At 37.6% G+C, this 26,231-nt stretch overlaps 4 protein-coding genes across 4 annotated transcripts; 3 read left to right on the top strand and 1 right to left on the bottom strand.

Annotated features, from left to right (window-relative positions):
- Window positions 1-2,765: 2,765 nt before the first annotated feature.
- Window positions 2,766-7,241, bottom strand: LOC149003734 (uncharacterized). Its single transcript, XM_089138358.1, has 3 exons — window positions 6,082-7,241; window positions 5,895-5,974; window positions 2,766-5,798 (listed from the first exon to the last, which is right to left on the bottom strand). The coding sequence occupies exons 1-3, from the start codon at window positions 6,943-6,945 to the stop codon at window positions 5,705-5,707; spliced, it is 1,038 nt and encodes a 345-aa protein (XP_088994484.1). The 5' UTR covers window positions 6,946-7,241; the 3' UTR covers window positions 2,766-5,704.
- A 1,071-nt stretch (window positions 7,242-8,312) lies between these two features.
- On the top strand, window positions 8,313-11,733 carry LOC149003735 (DNA-3-methyladenine glycosylase (MAG)). The gene is made up of 6 exons (XM_089137315.1): window positions 8,313-8,750; window positions 8,841-8,912; window positions 9,008-9,131; window positions 9,357-9,427; window positions 10,669-10,726; window positions 10,834-11,733. The coding sequence occupies exons 1-6, from the start codon at window positions 8,367-8,369 to the stop codon at window positions 10,995-10,997; spliced, it is 873 nt and encodes a 290-aa protein (XP_088993441.1). The 5' UTR covers window positions 8,313-8,366; the 3' UTR covers window positions 10,998-11,733.
- Window positions 11,734-13,049: 1,316 nt separating this feature from the next.
- Window positions 13,050-20,062, top strand: LOC149003736 (E3 ubiquitin-protein ligase SINAT2-like). The gene is made up of 4 exons (XM_089137959.1): window positions 13,050-13,370; window positions 15,648-15,960; window positions 17,947-18,333; window positions 18,935-20,062. Exons 2-4 carry the CDS (start codon window positions 15,763-15,765, stop codon window positions 19,253-19,255), a joined length of 906 nt encoding a protein of 301 aa, XP_088994085.1. The 5' UTR covers window positions 13,050-13,370; window positions 15,648-15,762; the 3' UTR covers window positions 19,256-20,062.
- An 889-nt stretch (window positions 20,063-20,951) lies between these two features.
- Window positions 20,952-25,811, top strand: LOC149003737 (protein CYTOSOLIC ABA RECEPTOR KINASE 4-like). Its single transcript, XM_089136761.1, has 8 exons — window positions 20,952-21,041; window positions 21,282-21,481; window positions 23,219-23,475; window positions 23,598-23,724; window positions 23,981-24,254; window positions 25,034-25,166; window positions 25,246-25,332; window positions 25,474-25,811. The coding sequence occupies exons 2-8, from the start codon at window positions 21,394-21,396 to the stop codon at window positions 25,585-25,587; spliced, it is 1,080 nt and encodes a 359-aa protein (XP_088992887.1). The 5' UTR covers window positions 20,952-21,041; window positions 21,282-21,393; the 3' UTR covers window positions 25,588-25,811.
- Window positions 25,812-26,231: the final 420 nt, after the last annotated feature.

The following is a 26,231-nucleotide window of genomic DNA, read 5'->3' on the forward strand; positions in this document are numbered from 1 at the left end:
TTCAAAGGATAAAAGCACTATCCGGGCCGGGGGGCAAAGTGAGGAAGAAATAGATGTAGGTAGTGCATATATAATCACAAATTCAAAAAAGGGAGTCTAGTTAATTAAGGGGACTAAACAATAACAAGAGGGATCATAGAGGGATCGTCATACAATGTTATTTGTTGGGTGGATCCGCATACTGTGTGCCTAATTTATTCACATATAATACTTACGATGGAACCGCATATTGTGCGCCTAACTTATTAGCATACTATGTTTCTAATCGATTCGTATATTTGTGCGTCTAATTGATTCACACATTATACCTATGATTTTTTCGCATACCATGTGTTTGATCATTCACATACTATGCGTCTAATTTTTATTTTTTTTGGGTAATTACTATGCATCTAATTGATTCGCATATTATGCACCTGATTGATTCTTCGCATGTAATGTGCTGGATTTGATCCGCATACTTTGTACATGTTTGAATTGCATATCTACATGTGTTTTATGATTTAGATATGATTTGACAATCCTCTAGATTTAATTATGCAATCATTAGTATTATTTCACTTAAAATATTAAATGTAAAAGTTTAACAAATATAAGACTGAATTGGAATAAAAGACATAGTGTTGACAAGCACAACCCTTGTGACTAGAGTAAAGTGGAAATATTGAAAATATGTGCGAATGATGACAATCTATGAGGTGTACATGACCTTGTACCCATAAGTCACTTCAGTGGTAAATGCATAAGTCACTTCAGTGGTAAATGAACATAAACCACTTCGGTGACAAAGAGAATAGTCACTTCAATGGTAAAGAAAAATATGCATAAACATGGTCATAATTTATCTAGGTTTACGACTATAATGCCAGAAAAATAGAGATGAAAATATATGACATTTTTCTATAACATATATTTTCTGCAAAGAATTATGCTAAAAATATTTTTATTTTGACATATGTGCATAATAACTTCTATTCTCAGGTTATTTCATGTTTGTAGCATGTTGTCTTATAATATTCCCTAGGTTAATTTAAGTCATTTTTCTCCCAAACTGTAAACAGACAGTGGACTCTACAAAGGTAATGACATTTCAGTCCAAGAAAAAGAATGAAAGCTCAAGTTCATGTTAGAATCCTGGAACTAGTAGAGGTAGAAAGAAGACTGCTAACAAAAATGAAGAGAGTGATCTGCAAGTCCTCAGGAACTTTAGACATATAATATACTAACTGAAACTTCGATACTTGAGGAGGTTAAATAAACATATTACTCCAGCAGAGACCATAAACGAAGGAGAAAGACATGGAGAAACGAAAATAGTACCCGGCACCTGCAAACATGGAATCCGCAAAAGCCACTCAATCGGAAGAATAAGAAACCCTAATTTCAGACAATTCAGTATCACCATCCTCGTTCAATCCAGAAGCGGGCCAGCTAGAAACAGTCTCACTACTATTCGCAGGTCCTCCGAAGCTGGTCTCAGCTTGAGCCATCTGAGGTGAGTCCGGCAACATAAACCGGCGACTCCTATCGTTGTAATCCGAAATCGGAAACGTAACTCGAGCCCTTCGCTCCTCCGTTGGAAGATCAAATCGACAAACGGGGCAAGAATTGTGCTGTGAAAGCCATGGCAGAATGCAATCAGAATGGTAGAGATGCTTGCAAGGCAACTGTTTGGCCTCGAGGTCGACAACGAACTCGTCTTTGCAGATAGGACAGAGGAGAGTATCGGAAACCAACATGGAGCTCGTGATTTTGACGGTGGGAATCGATTCGATGAAAGATCTTGATGCTGGAGTTGAGCCGAGCTGACTGGGCTGAAAATTGTTGTTGATGAGGCCTATGAATTCGGGATTGGCGAAGAACGGAATGAAGTCAGGGTAGTCCGTACCAGCATCAGCATCATCATCATCAATACGGTTAGGGTAGAGGAGAGGAATGATTGGAGGTTGAGCGTCCGTATCAGCATCAAGGTTGCCGTTCTGACTTCTTCTTCTAATGCTATCGCCGTTAATGATGTCAAGGTTACCGTCGTCGTTGCCGGTGCGGGTGCCCTCACCGTCGCCGTCGCTGTAGCTGTTGGCGTTTGTTGACGACATTTTTATTTTATGTTTTTGTGTGTCGCAGTGGCCAGTGGCAGTGGTTGGTTGAGTCTTCTTGACTTAACCTGATTTTTTTTTTTTTTTTTTTTTTTGGTAATCCGACTTAACCGGATTGCTTTACTACCCAAAAAAATAAAATAAAATAAAGACTTAAGCGGATTATATTCTCTTGAAGGAAAGTCTCGCGAACCCTGGTCTCGGCCTAGACAAATAAATGGACAGTCGAAAATTTAGTCAAAATTTTGCCTGAATTCTAACAGTGTTCAGATTCGGATTCGAAAATCATCGAAAATTGGAAATTTGATAATCAAAATAAAATAAAAAAATAATAATATAATTTATCCAATAAAATTTGGGATTCAAGAATGCTTTCTTTAAATTTCTGTTGAATTCAAAAGCCTTCTTTTAATATCTGCTGGTTTTAATATGAAAACGATTTCCGAAAGCCAAAATGCCACTATCCAGACGTTTTCATTGAACATTGAACTTTAGCCATGAGTTACCCTAACATTAATCCCACTCTCATTCAATTTATCAGACACCAATAATATATATATATATATATATATATATATATATATATATATAAAAAAAAATAATATATATATATATATATATATATGCATATTAAAAATATACTAAAAAAAAACAGAGAACTTCTGGTTTAGTTTTCCAGAGAGTTTCAGGATCTTCTTATGAAGCCACAAAACAAATGGGAAAGAGAAACAGCCACGAGAACAATCTTGTGAGAAACAATATTTTCTATTTCTTTGTGTACGGAGCCTCACTTACACACAAGCACCTTCAAAGAAGGAAAAAAATGTTGATGTTAAAAAGAAACAAAGATTTCTACGGACCACAATATGAAGCAACAGCAGGGTTGTTGTCAGGCAGCAGAGAATCAAGATGATCACAAGATCATGCATCAGTTAAGGACACTTTGCCAATAAGAGAACAATCTCAAACTATCAACGAACAGTCAGAACAGCCAATACGCAAACACCAGTCACACCACCCACGAAATAAAGAAAAAAGTCCCCCTGTCAAATCTCAGTCAGTCACATCAAAGATGAAGCCAATGTCACAGAGCTTAACCAGCTAAAGGCTCACCCCTAGTTCATCCGACAAATATTGATAAGAATAAGAAAAATTTGCAAAGGAGATCGTCCCAGCAGTAGATAGAACAGAACACCTATCACCTCTTCTTGAGGATAATGTATAAAATTACCTCCCATCCTGTTCATCTCAATTGCTTTTTAATCTTCAATTGACTGCATAGACAACCCCCTACAATTCCTGTTTGAGGTTCAAACCAACAAACCACATCATAGCAGCTTATTCTTGAAATTTCAATAAATAAAAGCATATTTACATACTTGAATTAAATGATGCAATAGCGAAGGTCCACAGCATTGCTATAGCTCAAATAGTAAGGACACTGTTTAATGACACCATTGAAACAGAGGGATGGGGAATGAAGCTCGACGAATTATAAACAAACCCCACAACCCCATTCAATGCTAGCCGAAAATTACCCAGAAATGTTAGGACTAGAATCAGCAACCGTCCAACAACATGCATCAGCATAACTACAGAGACACATTGACCATAATGTGGAACCTTCACAAATTAACCTCGTAATTTCTTGTTATAGTTCCAGGTCCTGCTTACCAAATAAATCACAATTGCCAATCAAATAGAAGAAGACATCAAAGTGAACAACTCCAATTAAGGAGATTCTCAGATAATAACAGCAAACAGTAAAAAATGATTGAAGATAACAAAACAGTAACTAACTTTTAGAGCACTACCACAGTAAAACTTGCTGAAAAGAACCATCACTGTTGACTACTTGTTTAGAATAAAAACAAGGATTCTCCTTGTTCTTAATCCACACGTACCCTTTGAAAGAAATTCATCAGTCCATTTTTTATGAGATAAATATATTTACCCCATTCCTTGAGAGTCAACACCTAAATTTGATTCAACTTGCATAAGATTGCCTAAGCTTTCTAGACCAACTTGCTTGAGGTTAACAACACACCTAGTGATGAAAATCTCCTTAGTAGGTAAATAAAGAAACCTTGGAGGCAATCAACATATACCGTTATACTACCATTTGTTAAAACTCCTAATGTCATTCAAATTATAGCCTACAAACACTGAACTGACTACTACGCATAAAATGTTAGTCACAGACAGTTTATGGTTCTTGAAAGAAATACAATAATTCACATTCCTGACCTCTTGATTCATCAATAATATCAAGTCCATGCACATACTAATAATTTGAGCATAATGTTCTTGAAACTAATACAAGAATTCACACTCTTGACATCTTGATTCATCAATGACATCGAATGCATGTGCATACTAATAATTACAGTATTCCATTAGAGCATTTGGTTCATCATAACATCAAATGCATGAGCATACACAACTGTCAGGGGCATAAAGATCTAATGGATCAGGATATCAAGCCAACTTCCAATGATGGAAACTAAATAAAGGAGGTTAATAAGAGGTTACTGGTTAATGAGAGTAAGCACTCAACAGAAAATCGAGTTATAAACCTAATTCACCCCAAAAGAAACCTAGGAGACACAAGCAGCAAAAAGCAGCAAGTTTAGCAACATAAGAAAGTAACAATATATTCAGCAGCTTATTAGCAAGCAGATCATAAGTGGTTGAATGAATCACAAGCAGCAGCTGGGTAACAATGATTAGCAGATTTAAGAGAACAATCAGCATTCAGAAACCTGTGAATAGAGTGAAGACTGTTGAACATAGTATAAGTATCGAGAGCAGCAAATGACAGCAGATAAAGAAACCGATATTCCTTTTCTTTGTTCAGACTTGTAGATTTATTGTTATTTTTTCTTCTTTTTTGTTGCTTTAATACCATGTAACAAAATCAAATAGAAAGCAAACCAGAATCAATGAAGAGAAGAAAGGGAGAACACTGGGAGAGGATGTGGTGAATCACAATAGGTTCAGTCTGAAGATATATATCCTGGGTTATGCCTCAAATTATACACTTTTAATTACAATTGTAATCTAAATAGGAAACTGAACCTGATTTAAAAGAAATCAACAACTCCTAAGAATAAGCGAGTTTAGGCAATAAAGAAACGTACGATAGAATTACTGCCTTAATCCTGGAACATATCCTATACATCATGCATACCGAAATCAATTCCTATGTAGGAAATATATGATATTGTCTTCACCATATGACATGACATTATCTGCAGCATAAAACATGCAAGAACCTGCTTGCAGCATGTTGTTTTATTTCCTTTGTTGAGAATGAGATATGAATACTCAAAACACTAAGAGAGACATTCCATAAAACCAACGATATGCTTAGGAGGCCTCATATTCTACCATGAATTACATTAAATGAAAAACACTAGAAGTAAACTCAATGAAGAAGCATAGATCCCAAAATAAAACATGAACTTGCAAATCAATTGTTTTTTTGGTACAACATCTAGCAACAACCATTTGACCTTTATATCAAATTAACAATCAAAAGCTTAAAAGACAAGATGATTGATTTCAACATTCTCCATTGAGTGAAAGAAATCTTTCAATGCAAAATTTTAGGCTCCAAAACCAAATAGTGTGCGTAGCTGGTTGAATATAAGGTCCCGCCATCCCCTCTCTGTGTTCTCAATAACAGTAGAGTTCCCATATCTGCGTCACAAGAACAAAATCACAGGTCAGAAAAAGGTTATAACTTTCAAGAATGTAAAACAACAGGACCAAAAGAAATCAAAACCAGAAATTAACCTGTCTTCTTCGGGGATATCAACCTGTACCAGCTTGACGATAGTGACATCAGGCTGGGGCTCTTCAAAGGTAAGGCGTACCTGTAAATGCAAAGACCATTAAGTGTCAATACACAACCAGATTTATTTGCTTCTTCACTGAGACGAAGACATTGAAATATCAAATCCCAAGAAAGAATTGCATTTACCGTAGAATGTATCCCATCAGCCCAGTTATTGAATCTCCATTTCTGAACAATCAACTTACCCTCCTGCAATTCCTGATTAGTCCCCGTAATTGAGCCATCAAAAAGACTAAACTGACCACCAACCTCCCGACTGATCTTCGCATTACTATGAGTAAACCCTTTCCACCTGTTCTCATCCATCAAAATTTCGTACAAATGCTTGCGCGGACAATGAAACTTCTCAGACAAAGAAATCGATTTGAACCCTTTCTTGTTGGTCTCCTTCTTCTGTTGAGCAGGGGAAGGAGAAGCTGCGGCGGCCGCCGTAGACGAAGAAGACTTGACGGCAGGAGCCTTCTTGACCTCCAATTCTTCCTTAGCAGGACCACCTTTGGCCATGCTCTGGACATATAACCTAATTTTCTCAAACAAAATTGGTTTCCCCTTCGAAACGAATGCCTGTTGCAGTCTTCTCCCAATGGGACCGTCGTCCTTAACAGTGATTTTGATTTCAGGGTCTTCATCAGCGTTCTCATCGGAAATGTAAGGGATTTCGATGGAACCATCGACCTTGAGAAGGGATTTGCCGTCGGCATCACGGGCCTCGCCTACCCATGAGACGGAAACACTGATCTCGTAACCAGGAATGATCTTGCCCTTGCGGACGTTAACGTAAGCCTCTCCATCGACCTTTTCGACCTTCGTGGTTTTGATGTAGAGGTTGCCCTCGCCATCAAGAATGGTAAGGTCGGAAAGAAGCTGGGTGAGGAGATTGCGAGACCATTCGAGACAGTTGGTTTCTGCCCAATGCCAGTTGTGAACATTGGTACCATCTGGTCTCTCTTCCACGATCCATCTTTTGTCTCCTTCCCCGTATTTGGCCATGGATTTTCTTGAGCTCTAACGCTGGGTAAACAGAAAAGAGAAGGGAAGATGCTCGAAGAAATGTCGCAGAGCGACGTATAGTTTGCGCCTCCAAGCTTCAAGTACGATGGGATGGGAGGAGAAAAGGAAAACTAGAATGTTCGCGGCTTTGGGAATGAAATCACGGCAAAAACGAGCCGACAGGGGAGAAAGACGCCAGTAAAATAGAAGGAGCAACGAATAGTAGATCTCAAGACTGGACTACTTTGACCTCCAAAAATAAATTTTCTGAATTTTCTAAATACTTCCATTTGATGCTTTTGGAAGAATCTAGAATTCAGAGAGTTTCCACCAAGTCATTGTTGTGAAGGTATTCAAAAATGTTCCTATAAAAAAAGAAGGTATTCAAAAATGTTATCTTTTCTTTACTTCACTAAGAGATGTTTTAGGATTGATCATTAAATATTCATTTTTACGGTTTAGTCTACTCATTTACAGTATATTTTACATTTTGCAAGATCGTGTTCTTGATTCTAATGTCTGTAGGTCTTTTTTTCATCGTTGAAGAATTAAATTATACTTCTATTTTGGCCGATCGAAAGTACTTGTTTGGAATAAGCCTCCACCAAATTGTGTCTCTCTTAATTGGGATGGATCTATTCGATCTATTCTAGTGGCTACATTAGTCTTGTTAGAGATGCTAAAGGGGAGCCATTATGCCATTTCTAGAACAATGATGGAATCCAGCATACTCTATATAGAACTATATGCCATTCGAAAGAGGTCTTGAAGAATTAATAAGGCAGGTGTTCCAATTCATTAAAGTAATACACATGTGGAATTGCAGAGTCACCAATAAGCATGTGACACATTAATATATATTTATATATTGCAACTGTGAGCAAATGCAAGTCGATCAATGTGGTGCAAACAATACACCCATTAAATATCCCTTTCATTCAGGATATGCGAAATCTAAAATCATGCATAGAACCATATAAATTTCTAGAGAAATCAATAGCATTGTTGACTCCTTGACTAAGAGGGTTATTTCTATTCTAAGAAGGAAAAGTGGCATTCGTAGACTTCGTCTCCTTAGTTGCATGAGTCATGCACAACAAACTTGTTTATTCCACTTTGAATAAATGTTTCTATTTCTGTTTAAAAAAAAGGAAAAAAAATTGAAATTTTTAGTTTTTGCCTTTTAAAAGTTATATATAATATACATGTTTGCAAAAAAAAAAAAAGAAAAGGTATTGAAATGGTTCCTATTTGGCTATTTCTATTAAAGAAGGCAAAAAAAATGAAGTTCTTAGTTTTTGCCTTTTCAAAAGTATATATATGTACATGTTTGCAAAGAAAAAAAAGGTATTGAAATGGTCATTTGGTCATTGGTTTGAGTTCCCTGTTGATTTACGAAAATAACCCTCATCTGCAGACAAATGTTGCAGCAGCGAGCTCTCAGCTCGCATCACCTTCAAGCTGACAGATTGTGGTGCATGGGGAAGCCAAAGATGAAAAGTCAAAGGTTCAAGCGCGCCATCAAGCCGAAGAAAACATTTCCGGCGAACGACGATGAACTGGAAGATGAAGAACCACCATTGACGACTTCAACCTCAACTTTAAGGTCTAAGAGTTCCATTGTTGTTAGACCCAAAGTCAAACCCAAACCCAAGCCCATTCCGCAACTTCTGGAATCGTCCTTCGTTCTTGAGAAAGCTGCGATCTTGAGCCCTGATTTCTTCCAAATCGATGCCCTAGATCTCGCACCCCGTCTCCTCGGGAAGTATCTCCGACGAGATGATGTGGTTCTTCAGATTACTGAGGTAGCATTCTAACGCAATCGAGACAAAGTGAAAATCCCTAGCAAAAAGGGGGTTTGATTACTTATTCTGATTATAGATGATTCTTCACAGGTAGAGGCTTACAGGCCAAATGACACCGCTTGCCATGGTCGATTTGGTATCACTGCAAGAACAGCCCCTGTGGTAAGTAAAACTTTTTTTTAGTTATTACTGCATTCTTTAGTTCTGATTATTTCTATTGAAGTCCTTCTGGTTATACTTTAGTACTTGGGTTTCAGTTTGGACCAGGAGGGCATGCTTATGTTTATCTTTGCTATGGTCTCCATATGATGCTCAATGTTGTAGCTGACAAGGAAGGGGCTGGTGCAGCAGTTTTGATACGTTCTTGTGCTCCTGTCATGGGTAATTTATTACACCAACCCTCATGCTTGTAGATTTGATGAGACTCTTGAATTTTTAACACACTTGTACCATAAGGGCTATATTACAAAACAAAGAATGTCCTTGTATTTGTTGAGTAATGAACCATAAAGCTAATGCTTTGGGATGACATAAGCAACCATGTTTTCAACTGTAAAGGATGTTACACCACTATTTTACTTATAGTAGCTCCATGAAAAATTGCAGGGTTAGAGACCATTCAACAGCGTCGTGGTCAGAAGACTGATAAGCCTGTCCTCCTTACAGGGCCAGGGAAGGTTAGATTCAATTGCTTGCCCATTTTCTTTTATCTACCTGTTCAGATTTGGTGCTTAATTAAGGCAGTTTGTCATAGATTTTGATGGTAATTCTATCAGTCTATATCAAGATGCCATGGCCAATCAATAAAAGAGTTCATATAAAGATGCATAGATGGGATAGTGTGAGAGGGTTTGTTTCTCTAATTTGAACAAACCCTCCATAAAGTTATCTCCCATATGTGTTGGTGCAATGGTCGTCGAAACAGCTTCACAACATAAATTGTTGGGGGTAATGTTGCATAGGAAAATTGCCCCCTCCCAAGGACTCTGCTTGTGCAGAAGCCTTCAGCATCGTGTTTGCCCTTTTTACTCTGGAACTTTTTCCGCAATGCGTGTCTTTATAAGGCAATAGAAAGGTGAATCTTAGAATTTAGAAATCAGACAATGTCAATAATACATTCTGTGTTTGAAATAAAGGAATAATTCTCTATAAAGATATTCAGACCCATACGTACCAATGCAAAAAAAAAGACCCCACTGTTTTCAAGTTTTTCAGTTGATGAAAAGGAATTCAGCGCAAAATGACTCCTATTAGAACCTCAATTGTTGGCATAATAAAAGCCAGATCTTAGCATTTCCAGTTCTGTAACACATTCAAATGCATATCTTTTATCATTTAAGATGGATTTCATTAGCATACAATTTAAGTGGAAGAGAAATGAACTCATTTCTTTTTGTTAGAATGAGATTCTGAGGGTCACAGTTGATAGTTTCAGGTGCTTTCGGGGAACACTGAATTAATCATGGTCCATATTCAATTGAAGATAACAATTAGTTTATGTATGATCTTGTCAACTTCATGCTGAGGATCTTTCTTCCCAAGGATAATGTATAACTTGTACTCAATCTAGAATAACCATTTTTAGGCACATATGACCAAGTAGAATCCTCTGTTTTTCAGCATAAATGGACATAGTTTTGCTATGGTAGTTTTACGGTTTTACCCTTAGCTTCCAACTAAATCTCAACCTGATTAAGTTGAGCTCCAGAAAAAGGCCAGGCATGGGATTGCCTCGTTAACCTAAAAATCTAATCTCCAATTGGCAATTGATATTATCCGGACCTTTTGACAGAAAATCAAAAATCATTGTGAAACTAAACCCCTACTATTTTGATACACCTCAAAAAGAAACTTTTATACATATATACTCAAGAGTAGCATGCTTAGCCCAGCTTACTGTTTCCTCACTGCTTGCCAGGTTGGTCAAGCGCTGGGGCTATCAACAGAATGGTCAAACCATCCTCTCTTCACTCCTGGTAAGCACACCTTCTTCTGTCTTTAGTTGGACATTGATCAGTGCCTCTTCTAATATGAGTATGTTCCTAGACAGCAACTCTTCTAATAGAAGTGTGGATTCTGCCAGGTGGACTTGAAATTTTAGATGGGCCAGAACCAGAGAAGGTGCTGGTTGGTCCTCGAGTTGGCATTGAATATGCTTCATCTGAGCATGTTAGTGCATTATGGAGGTTTGCTATTGCTGATAGCCCATGGATAAGTGCACCTAAAAGTACTCTTAGACCAGCTTGATATAAAATTTCAAGGACTGAAGGAATCCATGGATGGCAATTGAGGAAAAGAAGATAAAACAGAGACAATAAAATCAGACTGGTGACAGTGAAAATGAGAAGCTGCACAGAAAACATGTACAAAGCTTGCTTGTAAGTGTATAGTCTTGTTACTTAACATTAATACATTCGGAAGTGACTTGAAGTGAACCTTGCAGTTTAGAGGAGGATGGCTGCATTTTTTTTGACGATGTGGAAGTAAATTTTTAACTTCTTTTGGCATTTAACTGAAAATCCGCACTGCAAGGAATATTCATTATTTTGTATTTCTGAATTGGGATTTTTGTTCTTGTAGTGATTTTCTTTTGTTTTGGGCCAATATGCAGATTTGGCTGACCAAGTAATTCAAAGAAAAATAAGAAAATCAGTTTCAAAGAAAAATAGAAAAATCAGATTTTGCTGTAAACTTAAATAGCAGATCACTTGTCTTTGAGAGATAAAATGTAAGTCAAAGACTTGTGCTACAAATTTAACAGAAAATCACATGCTTCCTGAAAGAAAAAAAAGCTTCAACATGTTTGGTCTGTCCTTTGTATTCTTATAATTGACCCAGTTGTGCAATTCAGGGATCCTCATCCATATGAATAAGCATTTGAAGATGAAGATCTTTAGGTCTCCATTTGTTACAATGAAATGTATTCAGGAAGTTCAAGAACAAAAAAGAAGAAAATAAACCACAAGTATTGTTTTATAAACCAAAAGAAATTTGTATACCAATGAAAAGGACTTTGTGAATGCAGCTTTGTATGGTGGCTTTATGATTTCAGTCAGATTCAACATTTGTTGATTCCGAAGAAGCGGAGATAAAATCCATGTAATAAATAGATTTTTAATTACCATTACGATATGCAAGACTTCTATCCTCCAACCACCACTAGGGCATTAGGTTAGATGCTTATGTTTCTCTGATATTTTTCTATTACGCAATAGGGGTGACATTTATATGAGACCCATTAAGGATCCCTCTCTCTAATTCAGGATAAGAGCAAAGATCTCTACCTTGAGAGATAGATTCAGGTTCATAAGACGAGACATTACTAATGCCATAAAGTAACAACTATAATCTTGTGTAAAGCAAAACATTCTACTGAAATGCAACTCTTTCACAACATTTTAATGCTAATAAAGTTATTTGCCTAAGCTTTTGAAGATGATGTTTCTCAATCTTTGGACCACTTTGATAAGCTCATCATGTACTGTACAAACTCTACCCCACTTCACCATAATTATTCTAGTACATGCTAGCAGCGTGTAATTAAACTTTTGGTAACATATGAAAAGATAATAGAGTTTTTTACACTCACTATTAATATATTATTGGAGTGAATCGAGTGACCATTTATTATTATCTTGTAACTTACATGACACTTATTTGAAAGATTAAAAGTTGTTCATAGTTATGTTTTGCTATTAAGTAACAGATAAAATTACTTAAATGTCTTTATCCTTATTCACCTGAGGGGTATTTGGATAAAGAACATTTGGTTAATTTGAATTTCAAATTTTAATGACTTAAATAAAAATTAGGACATTTAAGTAATTTTAGACACTATTTAATGGTGTTACGGTTGAGTGACACTAGTTTTACTCTAAAAATAGTGGGTGCCACACAAGATAATATTTTCTTTGCTTTAGTGGAAAATAATGTTAATGAATAATTGAGGAGGTAAAAGGTAATTTATCGAAAAAGGGAAAAGAAACTTAAAAAAAAAAAGGAAAAGAAACTTATAGGTGATTATTCTTATTAACAGTGTAGATGCATCGGAGTGACATATTAGATCCATATCCAACGGAAATTTAAGCTCGACAGTACAGTATTATCGTAGGTCACAGTGCAGAAGTGTAGAACGGACCAATTGTACGACGCGTTTGTTTGGAAGAAACGGAAGAAGTAAACGTCAACGTTAAAAAATATGAAAAATTCAAACGTTGCGTGCGGGAAGGGGTGGATGGTTAATCAAAGGAAAGTATAAAATAAAGCAGCGCAGAAAAACTATATTAAGGCGAACAGAAAGAAAGCAAGTAAATTAACTTGACTGCTACTGTTAAAGACTTGAGAACAAACACGAAGCTCGGAAACCTCGCTCAATGGGAAGAAGGGATGTGCAGACAAAGAATCTCCCAACGAAGCAGACCAGTGTTGGTTTCCCAAATTAAAATAAGACGCCTTAATTTGGAGCTTGTTTCACCGGTTCCTTGAATTCGTTTTGCGGCTTCCCTTGGCTCTCACTTCTTCTTCTGAGCAATACCCAACTTCAATTTCTTTCTTCAATCGTCCTTCTCATGGATCATTGAAGGCGACGACGTACGACCAAAATCAAGAGATCTCATCTGGGTATTGATTTATCTCTGCGTTCCCCCCCCCCCCCCCAACACCCCCTCCCCTTTTTGTCTTCCCAAGCACCCTACACCCTTGTTCTATCTGTTTTGGTTGAAAGTGACAAATTGGCTAATGGGCTTTAGTAGTTATGTTTAATTTTTAACTTTTTGAACCTTTTTATTTTCAAGAACTGGATTTTCAAGGAAATGCAAGTCGAATTTTGATGTAGGTTCGTCCCTATTTTCAGTAATTGGGTGTTTCTGAAAGAAGAAATGATCAGAGAACAATGAGCATAAATTTCCTTTTTAAGTTTGTTTCAATTTATCTTTAGATGATTCGATCTTTCTAATTTACTGTATTAGTCTTTGTATGATGCATGATGATATTCTTGTTATATAGCTCAGACTGGATTTTGGTATTTGGCACAAGTCCTATTGTCGAATTCTTCAGAAGTCATCGTAAATGGATATCATGGTTATAGTAATTATACTTTTGAAGAGTCAGTGAAGAAATAACTCAGTTTGGTTGTTTCCTGTTGGGCATGGTCATTTCACCCCTGCTTTTATCTTTTGGGATCAGGTTATGTTCAGTTCGTATTTGGTTTATTAAGATCCTGGGGCCTTTTCTCCTCGTTCTTGTTTTGTTGACAGCAATGCTTGCTTATATGATTCATAGCTTCAACACCTACAAAATTCCCTTTATTATGATAATGGAGAGGCAGCTGGGACTACACATCATAATTTCTCATTCTGAAATGAGAAAATATTATGGATTGAGAAAATCTACATAGCCATTCACCCAAGTATAAATTCACTATTTCCCTTTTTGGTAATAGATGTATTATTGGCTGGTCAAAGAGAGGATTGAAGATAATCTAGTGCTCGGGGTGTAAGGACTCAGCACCACTGCTGAACCTGAATATTAACTAGTGTGAACCCATCTTTAATTGAATATCTGCTTACCTGATGTTGATATTATTCTGAGAAGCACTAAACAGGTATGTGAAGGTGACTCTTCTAAGTTCTAGAACTGAAATGGCTTGGACTGTGAATCACCAAAGACCAAAGAAAGACTCAGATAGTGAAGGCTCACTGAGGGGAACATATTACAATCCCTTCGATCTTACCGTCATTCATTTGAAACTCCATACACTTTTGATTTATTATATCTGGAGAACATCAAAATAAATTTCACTTGTTCACCAAAATAATACTAAAGTTCACTTGGCTTTCAACTGGAAGTGGCAAGACATTATCAACAATTTCTTAACTTTTATTGTGTCATGTTGGTTGATCATGCACTGCATGGACCATATTCAGATGATTCTTTTGTGGCATTTTCCTTGGGTTACCAAACTGAAAGACATGTAAAGATCTTTTGTGGTTCAGCCGGATTTCTCTGTGATAACTTTGGTTTCTTTAGTGTTTAATAATATCCTAATGACATTTATGGGCCACCCATCATTATTAGGAATTTTAACTGCTCTTCATCAAGAGATAGATTGTCACAATACCAAAAAATATACTGTTTTCTGAAGGGAGACAAAAGGTGAGTTTAGAAAAATTGTATGTATGACTGTAAGATAGAGCTCTTAAATTGGGAGAAAGGACTTTGGAAGTCCTTTTAACTGGAAAACATTCAAAAGTTTCAGACATATATAATTCACGTATAATTTTGGATGCTCTCATTTCCATTTTCTGTTAAACTTGAATCAGATTAGAAACAACACAGCTGCTTGGATACAATTTTTAAAAAGTTGTTTCATTCCTTTGAATATAATAGCCCCATATATGCTGTCAGAGGTACAGATAAATGGGAGGGATATTGGAGCAGAAAGCGGGTAACTTTGCTGCAGTAGAATATGGGAGAACAGCTGGTGATATAGATATATTTCATTTATTGGCTGAAAATGCAACTTTCTAAAATTATAACAAGTTGCGAAAGGGCTTCCAGGGGTAGTTTCTTAGTTTAGAATACAATGATTGGATTCCCCCCCCCCCTTGATGTCCCTTTTCTGGGAGCAGAAAATTCCCCAAATGACCCATAATACCACATTACTATTCCTTTTTTCCGAATTGGTCATAAGCTAGCTCGGTGAATCCTTTCTTTTTATTTACTTCTCTTTGGTAATGAATTTACTTATTCATCCCTCCCTCCCCCCCCCCCCCCCAAAAAAAAAAAAAAAAAAAAAACTTTCGCTAAAATGGGTGTCTGTTATATTACTTCTTCGGAGATACAGTATTTCATTTTATGATCTCCATTTGACTACGTTATTTTACTTTTATTTCACAGATCATTGACATCCTTAAAGTTGGCGAAGGCAAGGTCTGATGGAATGGTTTCTTATCTATTGAGCTGGATATAGTTCATAGTTTTCAGGAACCACAAGATCCTTTGCTGAGGCAGCATGTGCGACAAATACCCTGTATCTCATTCTACAATTGCAGATAATGATATGGATACAAGTGTAGAGAGTAGAAGTGTCCCAAGTATGAGGTCCAAGATTGCTTGTAGTCGAAAGCCTGTAGTATTGTCAACCAATAGTGTGCACGATCTGCTTGTCTGCCCTATTTGTACAAGATCAATGTATCCTCCCATTCATCAGGTTTGTACTTTCTGATTCTGCCATTGCATGGATCCATATCTAATTGAAAACATCTCACCCCAATAAGTCCTTAATATTTTCATCTTAGAAGGTGGCTACTCTTTTTTCTTCATTCTTTCATTTCATTTTATTTTATTTTCCAAATAACGACTTTCAGTTGATTCCATTTTTCTTGAACTTAGAAATAAATTGGAAATGAATAAGATTAAGATTTACTTGTGTTATGTTTTGACCCGAATTCTTGTACCTAATTTGGAAGATGGACCCGCAACGACATATTTTGGTGGGTGACCTAAATGACCCATTTGCGGAGACCTGTGGTGGAAGCGGAGGGCTTGGGCCACCCAACCCGATGGGTTGACCCGTTTACCCGATTGGAGTCATTATATATATGTATCTTATGTTTGCCTACTACATTATTGAGAGATTTGGGATTTTTTATTAGGGTTTTGGGTGGGAGTTCTTGTAATGTCATTCTTGGCGAGTGGTTGTGAGATTTCCTTCTGTTCTTCTTCTACATAGTGGAAAAACTCTTTTTTGCCCATGGACGTAGCATACCACATCGGTATGTGAACCACTTTAAATCTCTGTGTGTTTTCATTTTTGTTTGTTTTAACAACTTGCAAAATGTTCTCAACAATTTTTCATTATGGGCCATGTTTCATTCTTGGAACTTTCTTTTGCTACAGCATGTACATGAGAGACAATCATCATGGTCTAATAAACATTCTTACTGATGGCTGATGCAAGGATGTCAATGACCAGGGGATTCTCAAATCTCAAAAGTTCACGTTCACTGGACGTCTAGGAATATCTAGAAAATATGGTTATGAACAAGAGATTCAGGAGAAGGGAAATATCGAAGAGTTTAACCAATAATCTGCCCTCTATTGAAATTTCAGCAGTTAGAGACAAGCAAGAGATGGATTTGAGAATTTACCCTCCATAAAAAGGAGAAAGATGGAATCAAATGATTAATTTCTTAATTTCTTTCTTTATTTGACATTACTCTTTCAGTTTCTCATTTCTTCAAGTTTTTACTTCCAACTTTTTTTTTTTTTTGGTGTGGAATATAAGAAAGTTCTCTTAGTACTAGTTTAATTCAGTGTGCAATTAGACACATATAAAATTGGTTGTCCAATACTGTAATTGGATCATTTCTAATCCCTTGTCCAACAAAGAAATTTATACAGGATGAAAGGAAAGGTGAATTATCTCCTTAGTGTCCTTCTCGAATCGATATGCTTTTCTTTATTTAGTGATATATGCCTCATCCGAGATGGTTGTACAACCATGCATGGATGGAAATATACAATTTAATTAAGGGACAAACTTTAGGTTGACACCATTATCTATGCTTCTTCTATGTATTAATTTTATTGATTTTGTTGTGTATGCATGCTATGATCACATTTATAGTTTCTTCCAGAAATTTTGATACTGATCATATTAGAAAATGTGATTATCAATATAATTCTCAATTTGTGTGGAGTTGGCAAAGGTCCTGGAACTTTAATGATGTAGTTAGATTCATCCAGAAAATAAACTAATATCGTTTTAGACAACCAATCCAGTTATGGCAACCCATGTGTATACCCAGAAAGAGAGATAAGTGAGATCATTAAAAGGTTACTGAGCTGAAGATTTTAGCATTTAGGGCACACAAATATTCTCGTGTGCAACAAAATCAGTGGTTACCTGCCTAACATACCATACTTGGCAATTGTCAACTGCACTACCATATGAATATCAAATTCGTTTTACCATGCAATGGGCACAAATTTAGTGAACATGAGCAGGACAGCAAGTTGCACAGATTCTGTTTCCATCATCTGTTATGATGACTGTACATTCTATTGTTTCATGTCCTACTATCTGAGTTGGCATGTTACCTTCAGAATATAATCTTGATATGCCTGTATGTTACAACATTTTGATATTCAAGATGATTTATTGAGTGATTATATATACATTTTTTAAATGCAGTGTCCAAATGGTCATACTCTGTGTTCAAACTGCAAGGTTAGAGTGCAGAATCATTGCCCAACTTGTCGTCAAGAACTTGGCAACATAAGGTGCTTGGCTTTGGAGAAGGTGGCGGAGTCCTTGGAACTCCCCTGTAGATACAATGGCTTGGGTTGTCATGAAATACTTCGCTATTACAGCAAGCTCAACCATGAAGAAAATTGCCAATTTCGACCATTTGACTGCCCCTATGCTGGGTCTGAATGTCCTGCCACTGGGGACATCCCAACCCTTGTCGCACATCTTAAGGATGACCACAAGGTTGACATGCATGATGGATGCACCTTCAACCATCGATATGTGAAATCCAATCCTCAGGAGGTTGACAATGCTACATGGATGTTGACTGTAAGTTCTTGTATGAACTTAGTATTTAATATGTGATAAACTCTAGATTGGGATTCTTGAAGTCTATGTTGAATTTCATTGCTATCAGCCATGCAGCTGCAAGACTCTGCTCTTGGGGTCTTAGTCAGATTACCTCATGGTTCAGCTCTTGGATTAGGTAGCCCAAACATAAATGCATCAGACTACCACAATCCTAGTAGTTGCTTGAGTTTGAGTGGTTATTTAACTTGGACAAATCTTCTGAAAAGGCATTCATCCAAAAAAAAATCTTCTGAAAGGGTTGAATGATGAATATTGGAAGATGATATGTTTTGGGTTATGCACGATTCAAGAGGAGTCTTTTGATTGAATACTTGGCTTGATGGATGAGGTTCCCCTAAATTATCAACGACTTATTGATTCCAATGGTAAATGACTCAGTGTTGACTACCTGCAAGTTGCTATGCCTCTTAAGTTATTATTATAATGGATGATTGTCAAAATAATCATCCAAGTTGCTTACCTAAAATTTCATCACTTTTATTGCCCAGCTGTCCCAACGTAATAATCTGTTCGGTGATGAATTGTTTAAGATTATTGCCTAAAATTATTTCTGCTGCAGGTGTTCAATTGTTTTGGTCGACAGTTCTGCTTGCATTTTGAGGCTTTCCAATTGGGAACAGTACCAGTATATATGGCATTCCTTCGGTTCTTGGGTAATGAAGATGAGGCAAAGAAATTTGGTTACAGTCTGGAGGTTGGTGGGAATAACCGGAAGCTAACATGGCAAGGAATCCCAAGAAGCATTCGTGACAGCCACACGAAAGTTCGTGACAGTCAGGATGGATTGATAATTCATAGGAACTTGGCTCTCTATTTTTCTGGTGGTGATGGGCAGAAGTTGATGTTAAGAGTGACAGGTCGTATCTGGAAAGAGCAATGACATACATCTTGAACTTGATAATGTGTATCTATAGACAGATTAGAGAGATATTGGTGCTAATTTAGGAAAAGCAGTTGCTGTTTCAGAGAACCCTGTGCTTTATGAGAAAATTAATGTAGGGTTTAGCCAGACATACAAGGTCAGTGACCTATTCAAACAATGGAATCTGGAGTTCCTGCATCAGAGACCCTGTAAAATAGAGTCCCCTTTCCAAATCTTTCTGCTCTCAATGGTATTGCCTGTTGTTGAAATAAACATGCTATCCAAGTTAGGGAATCAGGGAAGCTGTTTTTCTCCCTTAGAATAAAGTAAACATTACATGTGGCAAATAAGAAGCACAAAGATACATCATCATAACATGGTATAACTGAAACCATGTCATGCAACTTTTAAACCGCTGGCAGTTGTGGAACTAACTAATCACCGGATCTAACAACTGGAACATTCCACAGGTACTTCTAGTGGCCAAGCTTCATGTGTCAGGTCCAGATCAACAGGATTGTGCATTTCATTTGTAATACTTTGACCTTTGGAAAGCAATTAAAGCATTTGAGGCTGGTCTGCTGTGCTGGAATTACCACTCTTTGTAGCTTTCCTTGTTGTCTGGTGATCATAAATGATCAGAACTCTACTTTGCAATGGGAAAGACAACACGTCATAATAGTAAAAACACGCTATGGAAGCAGAATAGCTATCCATCTTGCAGCAACTAAAGAGGTCAAACTTTCTCTTGCATCCTGACAAGAACGGATGCCTTTCAAGTGCGGGAGTTAAACAAAGACAAGAGTCCGGATCAGCGACCCCGACGGAGAGCACGACGCTTCCTGACCACAAACATCAGTAGGGCCCACGGTGAAAAATACTTTTTGGAAAAAAAAGAAAAAAAATTCACCAGTGGGACCCACTGATTTTTGTGGTCAGGAAGTCATGGGGGAGCATTCTGTGCTTCCCCGACGGGGAGAAGATCCGGATTCCAAAGACAAAAGGAAGAAGAACCATCAAAAGTATATAATACAAATAAAAAATAAAATAAAAAACGAAATCCAGAAGAAAAATGAAGTCCCCCTATTTTTCCTTGGAGACGAAAAGCCAAAACGAGTTGCAAGAATATACTAGATGGGATCAACAACAAAATTCTATGATCTGATTCTTCGAAAACCCTAATTCGAGAGCCAAAAAACCTCCTTTCATCTATGTTCTAGTTCGAATTTTGGACACGGGATTCTGTGTAAAACTTCATTATAAGTTATAACATAAAGGGCATCAACTGCAAAATAAGTTGTCGGCCTTCAACACAGAAATGTGAGTCCAAATCCTCTCCACCAGGCAGCTCGTCATCTTGTCCCCCCACTCTCAAAACATGGCCTGCCTATGATACATGGGTAGACTTGTGTCAACCCCACTATGAGGGTAGGAAGATGGGGAGGACAGCACGCCTCGGTGGAGAGGATCTAAATTCTAAAAATGTTGCTCCTAGATAAGGGAAGATGACAATGTCATCCTCCACTTGGTCATGCTAGGACTGTGAAGGCATGTGCAGAGGCCTTGCTACGTGGAAGCACATTGGTTGTGGAAGGCATCGGAGAAGGAAATGCTGAGCTGGCAGGCATGGATTACTTGGCGGTTAAATTCTCAAAACGAGTTTCCCGCGATAAAAAAAAAAACTGGTAGCCTTTCTTCCTATTCTTTCTCTCTCTCTCTCTATTGCTCTCCTGAAAGACTCCTGACCCGATTTCCACATTTGCCTCTTCTCCCCTTCTTGGTCGCTCTGATCCCAATCTGTCAGGTAATGCTCCTTAATCTCCCATTAATTTTTTTCATCTTCACCTCCCTACACCCTTCCTCTTCTCAAATTTTGAATCTAAATTTGTGATCTTGGTTGTCTTCTCAATTTTAGTTTTGGGGGTTTCATGGTTTCTGTGTGTTGATTGATTGATGACGTAGAAAACAGCTTTTCGGATTACATGTGAATTTATTCATGATTTTAACACGCTATGGGTCCTCACTTATAATTCGATTTGTGTAGAATCTAGATTCTTTCAGATTGGAGGAATAATCAATAAGATTCTTTGCGAGCGTCTGCTAGAGATGGGTTACTGAGTCTCTTCTCTGGGTTTTTCATCTTTGCGACCTGCAAAATGATGTGCTGTGGAGGTGTGGAAGAGGAAAACTTTGGCCCCCCGCCTAATCAGTATACTGCTCCACCCAGAGGGGGAAATTCATACGGTATGCTATGCTTTGACTCCTCTTCTTTATTTCCTCTGTCTTGTATCCCAATCTAAATCTATAGTTCCATGTGGAAAGAGATAGGTACCTTATAATTGGAACCTGTAATAAATTTATTGATTTATTTGTTCTTTAGACATTTTTCTTTTCCTGTTAGCTAGCATAATTTAATTAGTGTTAGGTCCCAAGTTCAAGGTGAATTGAAGCTTTAAATTTATGGTTTGGGCTAACTGATCAGGTGATACAAATTGAGGGGCAGAGATCATGGGATCAGTTGAATGGTTATTTTCTGAGTCTTCACTTTAAATTGGGGAAGGCCACTCTCTACCTTGCAATGCATGCATGAACCTGTTTAGAAAGCGACTACATGTTTCAGTGGCTAAATGAAAACCAGCTGTCTTCCATGTCAATGCCTTGCAAATCACTGAATTTTGTGGATAGGGAAAGCAATTTGATGATCAGACCCCTTCTAACCTGCGCAAGCCATAGGATGGCTCTAATGGCTGAACCTCGTTCCAAATAAACATGCACATCACCTTTCCAGAACCATTTTCTGCATTACCTTTTATTTATTTCTCATGCCTTCTCACTTCCCAACCATGTGAGAGGAGCATCAGTTTCTCCTGACATAACTCAACCCATCAGAAGATGTACTAGGGAAGCAAAGACAAGATGGAGCAGGAGAGAGGGGGTGTGGGGAGATTACAGCCTACTAGCGGAAAAAAAGAAGAGCCTAAACCCCAGGTACCAACAATAGTCTTGTTCCTTGGGATATCACAAACTGGGGGTGGGGTGAGGAAAGCACTGAAGTCTCACTGAAATATCAAAGCAGATGGCTCTCTAATTCGTGTATCTAAATCTCCATGGGGCAATCACTATCCTGTAGAGACTTAGGTAATCAATGAATATTATGCTTCTGCGATTTGATCCCATCATATAGGTATTGATATCGATGCTATAAGTGTTTGCAGAGCTGAATATAAGGAAAGTAGGGGAATGTGATAGGGTATTCAAGTTTGCGGATGATGATGAACATAGGATTTTCTCTCCTACATTATTCTTTTTGTTCCTTTGAAGAGTTGACCTCCTTGTTATGTAACAGCTCAAAGAATGTTGCCCTTGAGGAACTTGAAGCTTTCTTGACCAATTCAATTACCATTCTGTGTTTACATATGTTGCACATGCAAAACTGAATTGAGAAAACCAACCTATTGGCTTTATGGAGGAAGCTTTGACCTCCTTTCTCAAGAGAAATTCTAGGGACTAAGTATCATCCAAAAGCTGTCCATTCATTCAACTCTAACTAACATTTGGAGTAAATAGAAAAATAATTAAACAAATGACAAACTGCTCACTCACATGTATCCTTCTGCTTACAACTTTTTTTTATCTTCAAACACCTTAATTCTTAGTACTCTTACTAACATTCATGCTTTTCATGCATCCAAACCAAGCAAGTAATGGTATACTTAGTAATGTGCTAGTAACAGAATCAATACTGTGGTTGGACCTCATCTATGCTCAGTTAGCATAGCTTCCTTTTCCTTTTTAAGTAACTGACCTGTTGAGTCCTCCTACTGCATGAGAAGCCCTGTAATTGGCTGATATTATTGCAAGGTGGATAAAATCACTTAGGCCCACTATCATGTCATCTTTTCATCTTCCCCTCCACAGGGTTTACGTAAATATTGTAATTTCCTTCATGCTTATGATGCATTTTTCTCTCTCGTGTATTAGGGAATGTGAGAGAACAGCCAAGAAATTCCAGTGTAGCCAAGAGCAGTGCTCCTGCAAAGATCTTACCAATTGAAACGCCAGCCTTATCCTTGGATGAGCTGAAGAGATTGACCAATAATTTTGGTGACAAGGCTTTGATTGGTGAAGGTTCCTATGGAAGAGTCTTCCATGCAACCTTGAAGGATGGCCAAGCTGTTGCTATCAAGAAGCTAGATCCCAGTACTTCAACAGAGCCAGATTCTGATTTTGCTGCTCAGGTTTTTCTTCTACTTATTTTTTAATAAAATGTTTGGATAAAATAAGAGGGAAAGCTATACCTTTCACAATTGAGAATTGAGTCTAACATCTTGCCTTTTCTTTCTTCCAATGGTTGATGCAGTTATCACTGGTTTCAAGACTTAAGCATGAGCATTTTGTTGAGTTGTTGGGATACTGTTTGGAGGCGAACAATCATATTCTGGCATATCAGTATGCAACAATGGGGTCTTTACATGATGTTTTACATGGTATAAATGAATTCCTTACTTATGAGAATAAATGCTCCTGCTCTAACTTTGATACTCAAGATCATAGTTATTATGGAAATGCTTAGGAGTCCCAGTGCCCTTTTGCTGGAAGGTTACCTCATTGGTATCACCTTAACATCAAGGCCCACTCAAATGCTTTGGTCTCCTAGACACCATGATAACTATGCTCAATATGTTGATTTCATTTAAGTTTCAGGACTTCAATGCTGAATCATGTTGTTTATCTTTTGTTCAGGGAGGAAAGGTGTACAGGGGGCTGAACCTGGCCCAGTTCTCAGCTGGAGCCAAAGGGTGAAAATTGCCTTTGGTGCAGCAAAAGGTCTTGAATATCTTCATGAAAAGGTTCAACCGCCTATAGTTCATCGAGATGTTAGATCCAGCAATGTTCTCCTTTTTGATGATTTCATGTCAAAGATCGCTGATTTCAATTTAAGCAACCAGTCTCCCGACACAGCAGCTCGTTTACATTCCACTCGAGTCTTGGGAACTTTTGGTTACCATGCGCCAGAGTGAGTGTAACAACTATCAACTGTGAATATACTTGTCCTCTTTTTGGGAACTTGATTGATAAAGTAGGAAAGTTACTTCAACATGGATGCGAATGTAACTCAACATTTATCATGTTTGCCATGGTTAAATGATTCCATAATTGCCATTGCTTTCTGAAATCTCATAGATCTTATACACTTATTTCATGCTGAACTTTCTTTCTTTCTGGTTTGTATTTGCAATCTACAGTCTTCTAACATAGAGACTACGCCAGCAACAAGCCTTATAGCAATTCCCAACTAAATGAGGTTGGTTACATGGATCCTTGCCTTCCAATCATTTCTGTTCAAGGCCACACTAGATACAAGGCATATGCCATGCATATCCTTTCTCACTACTTCTCCTAAGGTTATCTTAAGTCTGGCCCCAGATGATAAACTAAAAATGTTGCCCCCAAATGAATTAGAATGTAACTTGGTGTTTAGCGAGTTGCTATGGTTTAAGGTTTCCAAAATTTCCTCACAGATCTTATACACTTGTTTCATACTAAACTTTCTTTTTTCTAGTTTATATCTGCAATCTACAGTCTTCTAAGAAAGAATTCTAAACCATAAAAGTTACCTCAAAATGAATGAGAACGTGATTTGGTGTTTAGCATGTTGCCATGGTTAAAGGCTTCCACAATTGCCATTGCTTTCTGAAATGTCGCAGGTCTTGTACACTTATTTCATACTACAATTTTTTCTCCAGTTTTCTTTTTGATTGATTTTTTGTAAGCATTTCTTCTGTCACCATTCAGGTATGCTATGACTGGGCAATTGAACCAGAAAAGTGATGTCTATAGTTTTGGTGTTGTCCTTTTGGAGCTTTTGACGGGGAGGAAACCAGTAGACCACACCATGCCTAAAGGGCAACAGAGTCTTGTTACTTGGGTACGACTTCTTACTATTTAAGCCTTGTTTCCATTTCTTAGTCTCCTTATCAAATCTTTAATCACATTGTACAATATAGGCAACTCCAAGATTGAGTGAGGACAAGGTCAAGCAATGTGTGGATCCCAAGCTAGATACTGATTACCCACCTAAGGCTGTCGCTAAGGTCCTTTCCCATCATCTCTTTTCTATATGCCCTGTTTTTATGTGTTCTACTTATCAATGGCTATAGGTATAGTTGCGGTATTATTCTTCCTTTCTTGTAAATAAATAGATAGGACTGTAAGTGTATTTGTTTTTGTTTCAGTTGGCAGCAGTAGCAGCACTATGTGTACAATATGAAGCAGACTTCCGGCCAAATATGACAATTGTTGTCAAGGCTCTTCAACCATTATTTAACTCAAAACCTGGAGGGTCCTAGTCACATAACATAACTACAATATGTTATGTATAAAAAAATTAAGAAAAAAAGGGGAAAGTCAACCCCTCTTTTGCTTGTAATTTATTGCCAACTCATCCTTTTGAGCTCAGTGTTGTGGCCTTGACTCACAAAATTTTGAGAAAAAACAGTCAGTATCTGGTTCAAGCTGTATATTCTAATCTATACAAGATAAGATTGTATGGTTCATTTAGCTCCCAAAGGAAATAGAATTAACAGTACTGCAGAACATGCATACTAGAGGACCCTCTGACTAATGAGCACATCTTAAGATTGAGGTCTAAAGAGATTGGAGAAATAGTGTATATACAATGACAAAATTAGTGATGCCCCATATGATCCAACCATTCATTTGGACAATATTACTGAAAATTTGTGTCACTGAAGGATGAACTTCAGTTCATTTAAGAGAGGAACTGCTCTGAGGAGCCAGTGCAGTTGGTGGAGAGCCTTGAGGCTCACTTGCATTTAATGTAGAAACAAGGGGAGACCTAGGAGTAATCTAGCTAAACCAACTCTCCCCTTGTCAAGGAGGGAGGATGGTAACCTGAATCATGACTCTGGCAATGTCCCCCTCCTCTCCTTCGCCCCTTCCTCTGCCTCCCCATTGGGACAGGCCCTAGTCT

This window comes from Hakea prostrata, chromosome 10, assembly GCF_041222555.1.
Source record: "Hakea prostrata isolate BN-2017 chromosome 10, UWA_Hpros_2, whole genome shotgun sequence".
Classification (NCBI taxonomy): domain Eukaryota; kingdom Viridiplantae; phylum Streptophyta; class Magnoliopsida; order Proteales; family Proteaceae; genus Hakea; species Hakea prostrata.

Bases quoted from the DNA above. Each gene is read 5' to 3' on its own strand.
- LOC149003734 (XM_089138358.1), bottom strand. From the start codon at position 6,945: ATGGCCAAATACGGGGAAGGAGACAAAAGATGGATCGTGGAAGAGAGA. The intron at 5,975-6,081 runs GTAAATGCAATT...TTGCATTTACAG, and splicing joins CTGATGGGATACATTCTACG to GTACGCCTTACCTTTGAAGA. The intron at 5,799-5,894 runs GTTAATTTCTGG...CTTGTGACGCAG, and splicing joins GATATCCCCGAAGAAGACAG to ATATGGGAACTCTACTGTTA.
- LOC149003735 (XM_089137315.1), top strand. From the start codon at position 8,367: ATGTTGCAGCAGCGAGCTCTCAGCTCGCATCACCTTCAAGCTGACAGA. The intron at 8,751-8,840 runs GTAGCATTCTAA...GATTCTTCACAG, and splicing joins TGGTTCTTCAGATTACTGAG to GTAGAGGCTTACAGGCCAAA. The intron at 10,727-10,833 runs GTAAGCACACCT...GGATTCTGCCAG, and splicing joins CCATCCTCTCTTCACTCCTG to GTGGACTTGAAATTTTAGAT.
- LOC149003736 (XM_089137959.1), top strand. From the start codon at position 15,763: ATGTGCGACAAATACCCTGTATCTCATTCTACAATTGCAGATAATGAT. The intron at 15,961-17,946 runs GTTTGTACTTTC...TTTTAAATGCAG, and splicing joins TGTATCCTCCCATTCATCAG to TGTCCAAATGGTCATACTCT. The intron at 18,334-18,934 runs GTAAGTTCTTGT...TTTCTGCTGCAG, and splicing joins ATGCTACATGGATGTTGACT to GTGTTCAATTGTTTTGGTCG.
- LOC149003737 (XM_089136761.1), top strand. From the start codon at position 21,394: ATGATGTGCTGTGGAGGTGTGGAAGAGGAAAACTTTGGCCCCCCGCCT. The intron at 21,482-23,218 runs GTATGCTATGCT...CTCGTGTATTAG, and splicing joins CAGAGGGGGAAATTCATACG to GGAATGTGAGAGAACAGCCA. The intron at 25,333-25,473 runs GTCCTTTCCCAT...TTTTTGTTTCAG, and splicing joins CACCTAAGGCTGTCGCTAAG to TTGGCAGCAGTAGCAGCACT.